The following is a 16,574-nucleotide window of genomic DNA, read 5'->3' on the forward strand; positions in this document are numbered from 1 at the left end:
ACCAGCAGCAGCACACACTTTGCTCACCACTTGGTCGACATCACAGAGTTACCTCCCTGCAACTTTGTCGACTTCTCAAAAAGGTAAACGACACTTAAGGATCGCTGCTTTGACACAGTGGAGGACAGCGAGTTTCCATCACAGAGGCACAAGAACGATTTAGCATAACGTGACTTTGCTGAGAGATCTCAAAATATTTGAAGTGGTGCACGAAAAGCCGACCGTCAACACGACAGCAGGCTGAATTTAAATGTAAGGCTTTTGATTTTTATACACCTGCTCTCAGAAAACAGGCCGAGCGTGTGATGCCTGTTAGTACGGCTGCTAAATTATGCAAAATAAATAAGTTTGGTCAGTAATGAGATCACGTAACATCAATACAACATGAACCAAATGTCCCTCAGTGAGTTTACAGTTTCATTGAGGGTCAAATAAAATTCAAAGGCAAAAGGAGTGAATCGCTGCCCGTGCCTACTCTTAGAATGCTCCTCCATCTGTTGATGCCATTAACAAATACGACAGTTATCTATACATGTGTTTGGACCCTCAGAAATAAAATCCTAGTTCCAGCAGGACTGTGACGCACCGATATTAACTGTTAGTCAGTGTAGGAAAAAGGAAACTATTTGTATACCTCAAATTTTATTCCACATACCTTTGAAGAAGACAAATTTGCCGTCAGTCCTCTCGTAGGCGGCGTCGATGCGAGGTGGCAGGCCTTTCCAGAACTGATCGATCTGCATGGGGTAGCCCTCCTGCACCTTGTTGTTCCTGAGACGCCAAAACCACCGGTCCTAAAAAAGCCCCACAATTCATCACTGCAGAGCGCTGTGCTAAAACGGCGGCAACGTCCCGAACTCCATAATTAGACAAGCGTGAGAAGGAGTTACAGGTGACCTGAGGAGAATCTGAGTCATGCAGCTGGTCATAAAGGACGGTGAGAGGAGAGCGAAAACTGGCAGAGATAAAGAAGATGTGTCCTTAGTGACGGTACAACAGTCAAGTCCTCCAGCAGAACCGGAAGTGCTTAATGTGTAACAGCTGAAGCACAACAGTTATTATCAAATATTCTCATCGTTAACAAAGTTGGCTTCATTTTTTTATCTGGAGCTTTTGTGGAGAATGTGTTTAAATGTTTTCAACAAAAGAGAGAAGCTCAGAACGACAACAGAAACCACTGTGAAGGTAAGAGGAGAAGAAATAACTGGAACAAAAGACGAGCAAAGACGAGACAGAGACTGAGATGTGAAAGAAATGATTATGCAAGTTAAGAGGAGGACTACAGGGAGGGGAGGCAGCAGGAAAGAGGAGGCGAGCATAGAGGAGAGAGGGGCGCTGAAGAGGAGGAGAAGAAGGCGAGCATCAATCTGAGCTCATTATCATTTGGCTTTCGTGAATCTAGGACACAGCCAAGCTAAGTCCCCCCGCTGAATGATGTGCGCGCGCAACCACACACACACACACACACACACACACACACACACACACACACACACACACGCTTGTGCTTCTATTTTTGTGGGGACTCTCAGTGCTTTTCCACAGAGGAACAGCCTAAAAATGTCCTCGCTTTCTATAACTGTCAGTATAAGTCGGGTGCACACGCACGCGCACTGCTTCTCGCCTGGCCTAACATCATCGAGTGGACGCTAATGCTTTTCTGTCTGAACCCAAACAGAGAAGAAAAATCAATGCTTTGCATTCAGCAAAGAAGCCATGAGTGCTTCTCACAGAGGAAACATCCCATAATGAGCGTCTCCTTTTAGACGCCCACCAGCTCTCGCTGCTCTTTATGTCCTCGCGTGCCCCCGTCCTCCAGTTTAAAGGAGACAAAAGATGCTTGTTTTCCTGACTGATGATGGTGCATTCAGGGACCCAGTTCTTCCGTGGAAATGGCGGCTTCATTTTTAACTATTATTGATATTTATTGGATGCTTGTCTGTGTCATTCAGGGGCACACGAGAAAAGCTTTGTTTTGTTTATTACATGTTAGTGCCACCATCTGTTTTGTAGGTGGCATCAACTTTATTTGTCAAAGGAAAACCAAAATGAGCTTTGTGGGTTTGTGAGTTTTTAAAGTGGCCCAATTTTGTGTTTCTTTGTTTCCTGTCATATTTCTCCTGTTTAGTGGTGGGCGTTCATATTAAAGAGGTTTCTAATAATAGATGCAATCCCAGTGCGCTGTTTTAAACACTCAGTTTAACCTGCTTTTAAAACTCTTGAGCCTGTATGATATTACAGAGAGGACATATCCAGCATAGGCATCTCAGGTGCAGGAGCTCCGCCTACCCGCCTTGTGTTTTTAAAAGGAAGCCGATCAGAATACGACAGCATACATTAGTACTACTTTACATTTCTGACTTAGTTTGACTCAAGAATCCATGCTGGCCGCTGATCTAGCAGCCACAGGATCCTGTTTTAAGTGATGATTGAAGATTTTCTCCTGTTTTTGTCACAATGGGAATGAATCCAGCAGAGCAGACAGACAGGTCCAGCTGAGACTGACAGAAAACAGAGAGACTCACTGACAGGCAGGAAGGACAGAGAGCCAGACGAGTCTGTGACCTTTTCGAACATTCAGTTTAAATATCAAAGACATCCAAAATGAATTTTTCTTCTGCTCAGGATGAGATTCTGTCTCAAAACAGAGGTAGGGCTAGCTAGCTAACTGCAGGCTGTAAGAACAGTAGGTGAGATCCAGAGAAGGATTTATGTTTAAGCTAAAGAAGCATTACAAGTTTTACAAGACAAAAGTTAACGATTGGTTGGTGTGACATTACTCTGCACCATGTTGGACTTTTAAAAACTCGGCACTGTCCAGTATGAGGCAAAAGAGTTCGAGGCTGCAGGGGCAACGGTTAAGCCAAGCTAGGCTAGCTAGCCTTTAGCAGTGCTAGTGGTGATGAGTTTTCTGAGAAATAAAAAAACTGGATTTGTTGCTTGTGTCATATCAAATTGTTATTTTTTAAGTTACTGGAGCATCACATCAATCACGTCTTGCTGTAAAATTAGCTTTAGCACCCAAACCTGCACTTCCACTAATGTCCACTCGAGGCTGTCTCCAAAAACGAGTCAGTCCTCATTGACGCCCATATTAAAATGATACGAGTCTCTATGGGCTAGCATCCTGTTTATACAAACGCTACAGGTGGTAAACTGTTTATAACTCACATTTAAAAACTATATTAAGAATTAAAATTAGTCTCATGATTTAAACTCATTTCAAATGCAGTTAAGTGACTAAAAATTCATCTTACTTTGTACTTAACTGCACAAACAGACCTTCCACATCCTAATATTTTATTTATATGCTGCGTCACACTGATGTGCAGGTATCTGTGTGTGTTACTTGGCAAGCTTGCTGGTATTAGCTCATCTCTCTACAGTCTTTGGCCTGTTGGGTGCTTTGAATATCTAAACATTTAAAATATAAAATTAAATAAAGCCATACAGTTTATACTACTACATGCAACACGCTGTAAATGTGCACGCCTGCTGTGTGCTGGCATGCAAGCGCCTACAGAGCTGCATCGGTTGGTTACTAACTGTACTGGAAGCATATGGCTGATGCTAATGATCATAGGCTGGATAGCGCCATATGCCACTGGGCTGCTTCTTTCATCTGACGGCACCATGAGAGTGGTCGTTTTTAGCACCAGCGGCCCCGCGGTGGCGTCCAAACCCATAATGTTGGCAGTGTTAAAGCCATCGTTACCTTCCTAAACACTAATCTGGACCACGCCGTCCAAACCTGCGTTTATGGATAATGATTATGAGACATAAACTTCAACCATACTTCCAACATCATTGCTACTCTGCATCCTCCTCCCGTAATGTTCAATTAAGCTTTATCTAAATCCCCCAGTGACACCCTGTTTTTTATAGCAACCCACGGCTGTGTGACTCACCGTCTGTAGGAGATAACAGCCATTAATTACAGACACAACAGCATCCTGTTCAATAAGCTCGTGTTGGAACGAGCACTCAGGTTCTTTAACAGGATGAGATATCAAAGACTTTTATTGGTTTGATGCATTTAAATATTTCTTATTTAGACGTTTTAATGTTTCTGTTATTTGATGGAAAGCAGTTGGCACTAAATGTTTGTTCTGGCCTTTTTTCATATTTTCATTTACAAATCTGGAAAATAAATAATAAATTAAAATATTTTGCTGTGCTTTTACCCAGTGGTCTAATTGTTTTTTAATACTTAAAAAATAGTTATTTTATGTTATCGTAGAGATATCTTAATGTGATATGAGATTTGTTGTTGCTTTATTTTAATGGAGTCCCTCATAATTTACATTGTTTTGGTGTTTTCAATGCTGTTGTTGAATATTTTCAAAAATATTTTTAATTTGTGTCCTACATTTTTTTTAAATATAAAATTAGTATTATTTTAATTATTATGATGACGATGACGATGATTATTTATCAACATGTTTGATACGTGTTGTGCTACTTGCTTCATCATTGTAATCACCTGTAAAATAATAATAAAAATAATAGGACTAATGCGATTATATATTTTCCTAAATTGGGAAATGTAGTTAAAAAATTATGTGAAATTATTTAAAAACAATTAAAAGTGTTGTAATGTAACTTTTGTGTTCCATTTGTGGTGGAAAATACAACCTTTGATGAATCAGAATTAAGATTGAGTTTGATATTTTATACCAGGTCTTTAATGTATCCCAATAAATCACCACAGAAAAGAAAAATCCAGGAGTTAGAGTTCCTGGAAAGCTACAGTGACAGGTTTTCTTGGGCGTAAAGAACAGAAATGTGATGAATCATCGATCTTCTGCCTGTTTGTCTGCGAGCTGCTGCCTGATCGGGAGCTGAGCAACCAAACTTGGCAGACGGGTACATCGAGCATCCTGAAGGCTCTTATCTCTACCAGATATTATGATGTCATCGCATTGCTTAGCAACCACATACCAACTTGCAAAAACGACATTTTTAATAATTATTATGCATGCACAGTATCTTACAATACCATCCTGTCATTTTGATTTCACAACAATAACACCTCATTGAAAACTTGAACTTCATCTGTGGAGACGACGTCAGCCTGCCAGCTGAAATGATCTATCATTTTATTTTACTGGAGATTCACCAATTAATCAAAGGGAAGAAAACTAATGTGAAAACTGATTCACTCCAAAATAACATTAACTGTCTTGATTTGTCACCTTCGTCAGCTGTTACAAGTTTCTGGCTTTGTCAACAACGTGAAAAAGTAATCAAAGAATTCAAAAATGAGCGACTGTTACTGAACACTGTCAAAGAGACCAGCAGCAGGCGTCTGCGCCGCTACGTCTCCGCTCACCTTGAACACGAACATCTCCCGTCTGAAGAAGGCCACAGTGTTGAAGTTGCCATCGCAGATGTTGGGTTTGCCGTTTCCAGGCAGTGCGGGCCGGTTACCGGGCGGGTGCGGCGGACGGGAATGCCGGTCGTGCTTGCGCTCGGAGGTCGAATGCGTCCGTCGAGAGGGTAAGGTGGGCAAGGGCCGGGTGGGTTCCAGCATGGCTGTGGGGATGCCTGGAGAATCACGTCAATCACAGCATGAATCAGTCGGGCACCGTGATTGGTTCCAGAGGATCATTAAGAGCACTGAGACTCAAAGACCCACAGCAGCATGAGTCACTGGTCATCAGCTGTGCGAACACGACTTCTTATGTAAGAGCCTGTGAGACAGCATTATGCAGACCGCAGAAACACAACTAGTACATTTGGTTCAATGACTCATTTGTTTTTATGGGCAGAAGGAAAACCTCGGATTATAAATCTGTTTGCTTAAATCGCTGCCTCGCATCGACACGGGAGCGAGACGCCTGAAACAGCAGTGCGGCTCATTCCACCCCATCTCGTTTGTCCATCGTGCGTGTTTTTGTGTCTATTTGTGGTTGTTTTGTGTGGTTTTATGTTTCCTTTGTGTCTCTCTGTGTTTGGGTTTTTCTAGTTGCGAGTCTCTTTGTGCTGCTTTGTGACACTTCTGGTGATTTTTTTGCATCTTCTTATTGTTGTTTTGTGCCAAGCAGCCAAAAATAGATCATTTTAGGCCTCTGCTGTGGTTGCTTTGCTCTCCTTTTCATTTCTTTAGTCTGCATTGTTTGGTGTCCGTCTTATTTTCATTCTTTTCCACTTCCTCTGCCTTTTATTAAAAAACAAACAGAAACTCTTTCTGTTGCAGATCCGTCCATGACAAAGACGCTCAATGTTCCAACAGGAAAAGAAAATCTATTCTCTTTTTTCTAAGCGTACCAACACGAGTCGGTAAATTGCACAGAAACAGTCTCGTTGTAAAATGAACAGTGCGGTGCTGTTGTGGCAGCTGGTGTTGAGAGCAGCACATCCAGCAGGATGAACTTTGAGCAGATAAAATAACAGGCTTTGTTATCCACACTGAACAATGAAGTGCAGCGGAGAAAAACCGCCGACTGCACAGTTCTGGCCGGTATTTCCCTTCAACGCTGACTTCAAATGTCACCTGTGTATCACGACCTTTAATGTGAGGCTCAGTTGTTCTGAGGGCCGAGATAACCTTCTTGCTTTGATTATTAAAGGAAACCAAAGCAAAGAAAAAGAGAAGCGTGATGAAAAAAGCTGCAGATACAGTAGATTTCAGCTACCTGGGTGTTTTGTGAGAGATGGTGCAGATAGAAATGTTCTTATCTTTAACAGAGCAGACGTGTTTCTTTTCCCTGCCTTTTCTTTGTGTCTCTGCATCACAAATAAATGTTACACTACATTACAACAGAAGCTGTCGTGATTACTTCAGCGCAGACAGAAAGCCTGTCAGGAAACGGCGCCTGCCGCTGACAGGCCTTCGCTTTTCTTTGTTTACTTAGAAACGTTCAGTGAAACGCGAGGCTTTGCGCCTTTTCTGAAATGCAACACAGCGTCTCTGGTGTAAACACAAAGGGAAAGACTCGCGTTTTCTTTCCAGGCAAAGACGGCTCAGGTCTGCTTATCAGCCGGGCTCTTCTTCACGTTCGAGCTCCGATGCCGGCCGACGGACGCTGAACACTCCTGCAGCTGCACTCGGGGCTTTTTCAATTAATATTTCATATTCAAATTTTACTGGTTTTTGTTTTAGCGTAAAGTCACCTGTTCAACCAGTCAGAGGCAGAAAAGAGTCAAAACATCACGTTTTTCATTTAACGCAGGCAAATTTCTTCAAATGAAAATGTGCAGTGACTTAAAAGATCCCTCGTTTCAAAGTGAAGAGCTCTAATATGAGCTTCATATATTTTCCTCTTTGCTATAAAATACACACTCTGTCCCGGAGAAGGCGTTTGCACAGCACAGACTCAGGATTGACCATGCATCTATAACGTCAGCATCTTCCTTCTGCTTAAGGCATGCAGGCTTTTCATAAAATGAAATCATAAAAAGTTTAATTATAAAAAGTTTATGAAGCTCATCCTCCTGAAACGTGTCGTAAACCTTTTATTCACCGCAGAGGTTATTTCCTGCGACGATCCAAAACCCTGTGAGAAGCCGCTGGCTGTTTAGAGGAGATGCTGACGTTCAGGTTGCTCATGCTCTGTCCTGTGCGTTCTTGCTCAAGGACACGTCGGCAGGGTCAGAGATCAAACACACAATTAGCCACAGCTTCATGCTCAACAAAGATTGTAACCATGATTATTTTGTTCAACGGTGATATTTTTAACTTTACTTTTCAAACACTGTCCATCAAATATTCCATGAAACTCGTATTTATTGCTCCTCACCGACTCTTTGACATTAAACTGATTCCAAACTGCTGCAGGCTGAAGTGTGTAGGAGGATAAACTGGAGCGCCGCAAAGAAAAGAACGAAACGAGAGCGCTCGAGTTTACATTTCGATTCACTGCGCGGTCCTTCTGCTTTTATCTTCACACAATATTTGTGTATTTTGCGTCATCCTGACCCAAAATTGTCGGCGTCAGTACACCGTAAACAGAATGATGTCCTCAGCTGGATACAAAACAGACATCTATGAGAGGAAAGTCTCTTCATTTTTTTCAATAATTTGGAATAAGTGTCTTTAATTCAAATTCGATTTTCTTGGCTTTTATTTTGACATTTGTTGAGTTCTACTTCCTGTCTATGTGCTATTAAAAAAGGGAATTGGCTAAAATCAAACCTGGATGGATATTTGGGGGATTTTACTTGTTTCTCACACTTGGAGACAAAAGTGACGTCAATGTTTGTTGAATCGTCTGAAAAGCTGAAATAAAGAAGTGACTGAAAATCTTTTGTTCTTCAACTAAAAGGACAAAAACCCAAACTAACGATGTTTCTTTAAACAAATGACTGACTTAAACCCATTCACTCAAGCACCGTTTCTTAAGGACCTTCTCGCTGACATTGACACAAACTTGGCGGTCAGTATCTCGCTCAAGGAGAGCCAGGAATCGAACCACCAACCTTCCGATTAGTAGACGATCTGCTCCACCTCCCGAGCTACAGCCTACACAGAACTAAACCCGAGAGCTCACCGTAGATCTTCTGAATGCCCTGCAGGTCGTCCAGCGGCAGCTTGAAGTTGTGCGTGTCCATGTACTGGTAGAAAGGAGCCATGATGGCACTGGGATCGTTGGAGTGCTCCAAACCCAACGCGTGCCCCAACTCGTGCACCGCTACCAGGAACAAATCGTTACCTGGAAAGAGAGGAAGATGATTAGAGGGGAGAGGCGACAAAGAGGAGGAGGAAAAAATGATGAGATTAGAGAACGCAAAGCAGAGAAGCAGCATCGCTTTCAACATCACTCACAGCGCCTTAAAAGCTTGTTTCAGAAATCAGGTGATAAAACAGAAAACAGGAGCATCTCTGTGCTGCCTGCAGGCCGTCGCTGCCGGTTCATTAAAAGAGAATCAGTTTACTGAGAAAGCCTCAACATCTCCCTCCTGTCTGAATCAGAACAAAGCCTCCCCAGTGTAAACAGCAAAGACCAAAGACGGCGTCAAAGGCGCCGGCAAAGTGAGCTAAAGTTAGCCTGTGATGTGTTGACTCATCAGCTGTGTAATATGAATCTCACATCAAAAGCAGAATTGGCGGCGAATGGAAGCGACTGTCAGGCTGGTGAATCCAAAGCTCCTGTTTCTAAAGTCCAATTCTTCAAAGGCTGCTGCTTGACGGGGATTACTTCAGAGCGCGCCGTACTGTTTGCCTGCAAAATTCACAGAGTTCACAGTCTCACAGAAAGCGACTTTAAATTCATAATCTGCAAATGTATAAATAATGTACGGCTGTTTTCGAGACTAAAATACGCTGGAGAACAAGCAAACATGTTGAATTTGGAGCAGGAAGCCATCAGAGTGGAGATGCTCCGCAGTCAGGCTGTTTCATTAATGCTCCTGTGATGACGGGAACGCTGCATGTTTGCTGTGGCACAATGGGCAGTAATATACAGCACTGGATCATCTGCATATAAACTAGTTACAGTGAGATGAAAATGTGAAAACAATCCATGTTCATGCGCACAATTAATGCTCCGCGACATGTTAGAAACCTTATGTGAGTGGATCAAAACTCTGCTTTTTTAATTTGTCCCATTGTGTATATTTATTTAGTATCTTTTAGCCATAATTAGTTGTCAGTTTGTGTCACTGTTGGTCATTTCAGTCTGTTTCTGGCCTTTTTTATTCCCTTTTTTTATTCACTTTGCATCTTTTACAGTCGTGTTGTCCTCCTGTCATTTCTAAAACTCTCCTTGTGGGTGTTACACATTTTCTATGTAACTGCTTTTCATGAGTCAGGTGCTAATTAGTCATTACGTGGCCGTTTCACACCTGGGTAGTTGTTTTGGACTTCTTAGTTATCATTAGTTGTGTTACTTTTGGCCATTTTGTGCAGTTTTATGGTCGTTTCACGTAGAACAGTTTATGCACCACAGCAGAACCAGGTGTGATGCATCCTCACAAAGTCTCAACAATTCATCAGAGCTCACATATGCAGACGTAAATAAACAGGATTTTATTCAGATTAAGTACCTGAGGTCCAGGAAGTCTTTGGAAAAAACTGAAGGATGTGATCGAAGCACAAGCTGAGGTTCTGGAAAAAACAGACTTTTCAATAGTTTTCAATTAAATTCAGGTTTCAATTTTCCAATTAAAGCACCTGATAGCAGCCAGAATAACAGCTCCAGTTCTACAGTTCACGCTGTTACGTGTGCTCTTATCACAACTTATCAAAAGTAAAATTACGAAGGAGAACAGAAGGTCTTGTTTTCCCAGACGTCGTGTATTCATGTGGGGTCTTTATTACAGCCAGACTCTGAGCAGAGATCCAGAGCTGCTGTCATGTGTTTAATGACTTCTTACTGTCTGAATGCGGAGCTCAAATTAATACTTTCCCTCAGCTTTGTAATTGGTTTGACTCTGTTTGAACCAAATTACACAACATAATTATCTTTTTCCTTTACCGAGGCCACTCTGTTTGAAGATTATAGCCTCGGTGGCCTGCGCCTGACTTACAGACTAATGGAGATGGAAATGAGCAGACGCTGACGACCGTTTGTGTCAATCCTTTTATTCATTTTCAGTTCCTCTTCCCGAGGTCTCTTCCAATTCGACTCATTGTTTCCTGTCTCGTTTGTTCTATTCAGGAGAAATGATTTTTACTGACCTATACACTCATCAGCATGTCTCCTAAAGTTTAAAACCAGTCATTTTAGAGTCAGTAACGGGTAAAGGGCTTCCTCTACAACTTGTTTTATTTTTTAGAAAAGACTGAAGTGATGTCAGTGTGAAATTTCTGTGTTTCCTGTTGAAGTTTAACGGGGTCCAGTTATATATTTTTATTTCCTGGCAAGTTGCTGTGTTTAACTGAATCCAGTGGTTTTATACAAACTTGCAGCAGCACAGCATTATGGAGAAACAGCCAATCACCCCGTCCACCTCTGGCAGCCATTACAGCGTTTCCTGTTTGACTGAAGAGGAAAACAAACCCTGAATCTCAATTAGAAAACGTGCAGCATTTTCTAAAGAAAACCCAGACGTGGCTGAGGACACACTCAGCGACGTATTCACAGATTTTAGCTGGAAGGACCAATATTAGTACGTGCTATTTCTGACAGACCGACAGAAAAGTCACGATCAAGAATGAGAAAAATTAATTTATGTGAGGACACATTTCTCTGACAGAAACACGATCACGACTCGAAAGCAGGGAAACTTTCCTGAACTGGCATGCAAGACTTTAGACAGTGAGATATGAAATGAACATAATCGAGTGAAGTTAAAAACGCCAAAGCAACAGAAAGCAAAGCTACAGAGTGTTGTGTGCCCACCTTATTACTAAATTAGGCAGAGCACTCCGAATTGAATCAGGACATAAAGCACGGTCTTTATGTTGCTTTATTGAACACTGTCCATCTTACAACTAGCCACTTAACGGGGCTTCCTCCGGACAACCACCTCCGGTTCAAAGGTCATCACCTTAAGGCATAGCCATATCAATACATGACATCCCCCTTTTCCTTAGACTCAAACTTTAGTTGTAATAACTTTGATGTCTTTTTTTTTCCAACACTGAACATTCTTCTCGTCTTACTTTCTAACAAGTATATAATCTAACTGTCTCACCACACATGTACCTTTCTTTTTTCAATATATACATGTCAAAATACACATATGAACTTGAAACTTGTCAACTTTAAGTTACCTCTTCACCTTAACATATTATAGTTCATTTCACCACAAAATCACGAAACCTCTCGGGTATCTTTTTAGCCCTCTGTGATCTACTTGGTCTCTCGGGCCCCTGGGAGCCCTCTTGTGGTGTTGGAGTGAAGGTGTCAGTCTTTGTGGGTGTTTCACCTTCCTCCCTTTCAGGTATTGTGTCATAGTGTCCTTCTCTGGTCTCATTTGTCTCGTATTTCTTCACATGTGTGGTATTCCGGTGATAGCGAGCTCCTGTTGGTGATTCAATAATGACTTGGTTTCCAGTTCTGCTTACAACTTTGTGTGGTGTTGCGTCGAATGGTGTTGTAAACTTGTCCACTTTGTCTTGTTGAACCAGCACTGTGTCTCCCGAGTCAACTTTTGAATACTCGGCTCCCCTTCGTTCATCAGCATAAATCTTTGATTTTCCTTTCTGTTCAGCGTCTCTGTCACGCACGTCCAACTCCGTTGTTTTTGCCTCACTGATGTTCGGTAACTTTCCTCTCATTTTGTGGTTGAACAGGAGTTCTGCGGGACTTTTCCCTGTGGTTGGATGTTCAATGCTGCGATACACTGTTACATATTTTCGTAGCTCTCGCTTCCAGTCAAGTCCTTCGGCTTGTGCGATCCTGATTCTTTTCATCAATGATGCATTTTGCCGTTCCACTTCTCCATTTGCTTGAGCCCATTTTGGTGTAGTTCTTATATGTTTGATTCCATTAGTTTCACAATATTCTCTGAACAGCTCAGATTTGAACTGTGGGCCGTTATCAGATTTGATGGTAACTAGTAGCCCATGTCTGCTAAATATACAGTCAATAGAGTCAATGACTTTTTCAGCGGTTGTAGATGACCTTACATCATACTCATAGTACCGACTGTAGTAATCTATCAGTACAAGTATTGAGTGGTTCGAAGGTAGCGGTCCCAGTAAGTCTACCGCCACATCTCGCCATGGTCCATCTGGTAAAAGTGTGTTTCTCAGTGGTTCAAGTGGATCTGGTCTGGCTACTACTTGACATCCGTGACAAGCTTTACAAAATTTTTCTGCAGCTTTGTCCATCCCTGGCCACCAAACGTTTGTTCTGAGATGCTGTTTGGTTCCAACAATTCCTAAATGTCCTTCATGAGCTAGTGACAGTGCTTGAGCTACAATGCGAGTTCCCCGCAAAACTATGTAGCCGATGACACACAGTTCATTTGCAATGGGTGCACATGTTTTGCATTTTTCAAAGTGTCCATTTTCAATAGCTCTTCGCACTTCTGTTAATTCTGAGTCTGTAGCAGAGGCTTCTTCAACCTCTCTTGTTGTGAGTGCTTTTGGAGTAGCATTAACTGCAACAAATCTCACATATTTGTCAGATTCATGCTTATGTGTCTCTTTGGACGTGGTGTCAGCCAGCAGTCTTGACAGTGAATCCGCAATGTTTTGCTTTCCCGCGATGTGCACTACTTTAAAGTCATATGGTTGCAGTCTGAGAACCCATCTTTCTATGCGTGCCCAAGGTTTAGATTTCTGGCTGTATATGACCTCCAATGGCTTGTGGTCTGTGATGAGGTCAAACTTCCTGCCATACACATATGGATGTAGTCTCTCACATGCCCATACCAGTGCTAGGGCTTCTCTTTCTGTTTGAGAATATCTTCGCTCACAGTCTGTTAAACTCCGACTTACGTAGCACACTGGTACCTCTTCTCCGTTCTGTTTTTGAATTAGCACTGCGCCCAAGCCTACAGGGCTTGCATCTGCTATGACTCTGGTTGGGGCTTCTTTGTCAAAATAGGCTAGGGTACCTGCTCTGGCTAACTCAGTCTTTAGTCTTTCAAATGCTTGCTTTTGTTCTGGCCCGAATGTAAACATAGTTTCTTTTCGAGTTAAACGTCTTAGTGGTTCAGAGAGTGTAGCAAACTGTGGTATGAACCTGCTACTGAAGCCTACCAGTCCAAGAAAGCTTCTCACCTCTGTAGCATTCTTCGGTTCTCGGGCTTCCACCACAGCTCTCACTCTTTCTTCAGTCGGGCCAATGCCTTTCTGTGTCAGCAGTATTCCCATGAACACAAGTCTGTCCATGTTGAACTGACACTTCTCTGAGTTTAGCGTCAGGCCACAGTCAGAGAGTCTCTTCATCACAGCATGCAGGCGTTTATCATGGGTTTCCTGGTCTGGCGCGTGTATGATTACGTCATCTGAAATGTTCTCATCTCCTTCAATGCCAGCTAGTGCATTGGCAATCTCATGCTGATATTGCTCACTAGCTGATGAGACTCCAAATATTAGCCTTTTGTACCGGTATACTCCGTTGTGCACTGAAAATGTAGTTATCTCTCTTGACTCCGGGGTAAGCTCTAGCTGATGGTATCCCCACTTGAGATCGAGTTTGGTGAAGATTGCAGAGCCGTTTAGTCCTTGCAAGATTTCATCCACAGTGGGTATGGGGTATCTTTCCCTGATTATTGCCTCATTTGCTTTTCTCATGTCTAAGCACATTCTGATATCTTTGTCACATTTCTTTGGGAGTACCACTACAGGATTTACCCAAGGTGTAGGTCCTTCTACACGTTCTATAATGTCCATGTCGATTAGTTCATTGATCTTTTTCTCCACTGCATCCCTCAAATGATAAGGTATGCGCCTCAGTGGCTGTGCTACTGGTTTCACATTTGGATCAATGTACAGGCTGATCTGTTTGGTGTTTAGCTTTCCTACTCCTTTGAACACTTTTGGATACTTTTCTTTAAGAGTGTGCTTTAAATCTGTGACAGCCGCCACATTTTCACCTATTTTCAACACTCCTAACTTTATGGCAGTCTTTTTCCCCAGGAGTGGTTCACCATTACCTCTAATCACAATAAATTCAGCCTCTTCAGTCCTGTCACCAATCTTGATTTCACATCTGAATGCACCTTTAACCGTGAGTGCCTGTGCTGAGGAATATGTATTTAAATTCCTCTGCTCTATGGGTACATATGAGCGACATTTTATCTTTTCAGCTTTTAGCTTTTCCCATATGTTTTCTCCCATCACATTACTTGTAGCTCCAGAGTCAACTAACATTTTCAACTCTATTCCCCCAACAGAAAAGGTAAGTTTCTCAGGTACATTATCATCATTTACAGTAAATGCATAATCATCTTGTTCAACAGCATTCACATTTTGTTTCTTTTGTCTTTTTGTACGACACATTTTTGAAAAGTGGTCCTCACCATTACACTTGTGACATGTTTGTCCTCGTGCTGGGCATTTGGGATCTTTGCCCATGTGGTCAGTATAACCACACCTGTAACACTGTCTGTCTGTCTGTTTTATTATCATCTTTCATTTTTCCTTTTGGTCTGTTGTTCTTCTCTTTCTTTGCTGTAAAAATCCAGCTGACCGTGTCCTCTCCTTTCTTTTCCCCGGCGACGCTCATCGCCGCCATCTGCTCCTCCACGCGTTCACAGTGGGAAGCCACCTCTAACGTGCGAGTTAGGGTTAAGCCTGGACCCTCCTCAAGCAGCTTTCTCCGTACATATTCAGAAGTGCATTTACTCAGGATAGCGTCCCGTATCTGGTTATCATTGTCAGCTTGAAAGTCACAGTCTTTTGCAGCTCGCCTCAAACGTGTACAAAATTGTTGCACAGTCTCACCTGGTGTTTGGGACAATTTGTGGAAAGTTTGGCATGCGTATGCTGCATTCACTTGAGGAACAAAGTAAGTGTTGAGCGCAGTCACCGCAGCGCTGTAATCCTTTGCCTCTCCCGTCTGTGGTAGAGTGGAGAAGACGTCCTGCACATCCTGTCCGGCCATGTGCAGTAGAAGAACGCGTCTCCGCTGTCTGATCGCGTCTGTAGCATCATCCGTCAAAATAAGACCTTTCCCATCAGCAAACAACTCGAAGGATGTTAACCAGCGCGTCCATCTTGGTCCGAGTATAGCTGGATCAGTGTAGCAGGTGAACGGTTGAATACCCGACTTTTCCATGTTAGCCCACAAGTTTTTCGCTAACACCGTGCCGCCGCTGGGTCTACTTCTCACAAAAACAAATCCAGGTCCGTGTCGTCCTCGTCGCCATTGTTGTGTGCCCACCTTATTACTAAATTGGGCAGAGCACTCCGAATTGAATCAGGACATAAAGCACGGTCTTTATGTTGCTTTATTGAACACTGTCCATCTTACAACTAGCCACTTAACGGGGCTTCCTTCGGACAACCACATCCGGTTCAAAGGTCATCACCTTAAGACATAGCCATATCAATACATGACACAGAGTGGCTCGCTAATGATGACGATGTGCCTGCACATCATCCCTGGTTTGAATTTCGATTTAGTGCAAGAAGTCAGAGAGCTAACTTCTTCAATGCCCAGGAAACACGCCGCATGTAGGGCAAGAAAAACAATGCGATGGTTGCATCAACTCAGACGTCCTTAAAGCTGTACGGTGCATCAGATTAGTGCAGGAAAGTCGCGCAACATGGAAGTGAAATGAAAACACTTTTATCATGAAAATCAGTGAATAATAATCATGACGAATGAAAGTGATCTTAATACTGAAAAATCATTGTAGCCATAGTCAGAGTCACTCGTGGGGCTGAGAGGATAATTCCAGAAGGACAGTTCCCGGCTTTCTCCAAAACTGAGTCCATCTTTATACAAGTGTTAGACCTGCGATTAAAGCAGTGGTTCTCAAAGTGTGTGGAGTTCTGACAGGCGGAGGTGCGCCCCAAAACAGATTTCCAAAAGCACAGGGGAAGTGTTTCTGGGGAGACAATAACCCGACGGACCAGTTGCAGGAACCAAAACATGCTAAGTAAGTGTGATAGGCTAATAGTTAGGCTAACACACCTCTCATGTTTTCTTTCCTCAAAAAACCGATAGATCCTCCACTTCTTTTAAGTGTCTCTCAGCGCAATTCTTAGCATATTTTGGTTCCTACAA

General features: G+C 42.6%; 1 protein-coding gene across 2 annotated transcripts in view; it reads right to left on the reverse strand.

Annotated features, from left to right (window-relative positions):
- mmp24 (matrix metallopeptidase 24) overlaps window positions 1–16,574 on the reverse strand; it is an 80,277-nt gene that overhangs the window by 8,461 nt on the left and 55,242 nt on the right. For both annotated transcript variants that reach the window (XM_085457806.1, XM_085457805.1), the window contains 3 exons: window positions 8,493–8,654; window positions 5,333–5,547; window positions 656–794 (listed from right to left, as the gene is read on the reverse strand). In XM_085457806.1, the coding sequence (XP_085313932.1) occupies window positions 656–794; window positions 5,333–5,547; window positions 8,493–8,654 (516 nt within the window). The remainder of the gene's footprint in view (window positions 1–655; window positions 795–5,332; window positions 5,548–8,492; window positions 8,655–16,574) is intronic.

This window comes from Copadichromis virginalis, linkage group LG5 (assembly GCF_057382275.1).
Source record: "Copadichromis virginalis isolate Kocher_CV1m ecotype Utaka linkage group LG5, C_Virginalis_male_GT1.1, whole genome shotgun sequence".
Classification (NCBI taxonomy): domain Eukaryota; kingdom Metazoa; phylum Chordata; class Actinopteri; order Cichliformes; family Cichlidae; genus Copadichromis; species Copadichromis virginalis.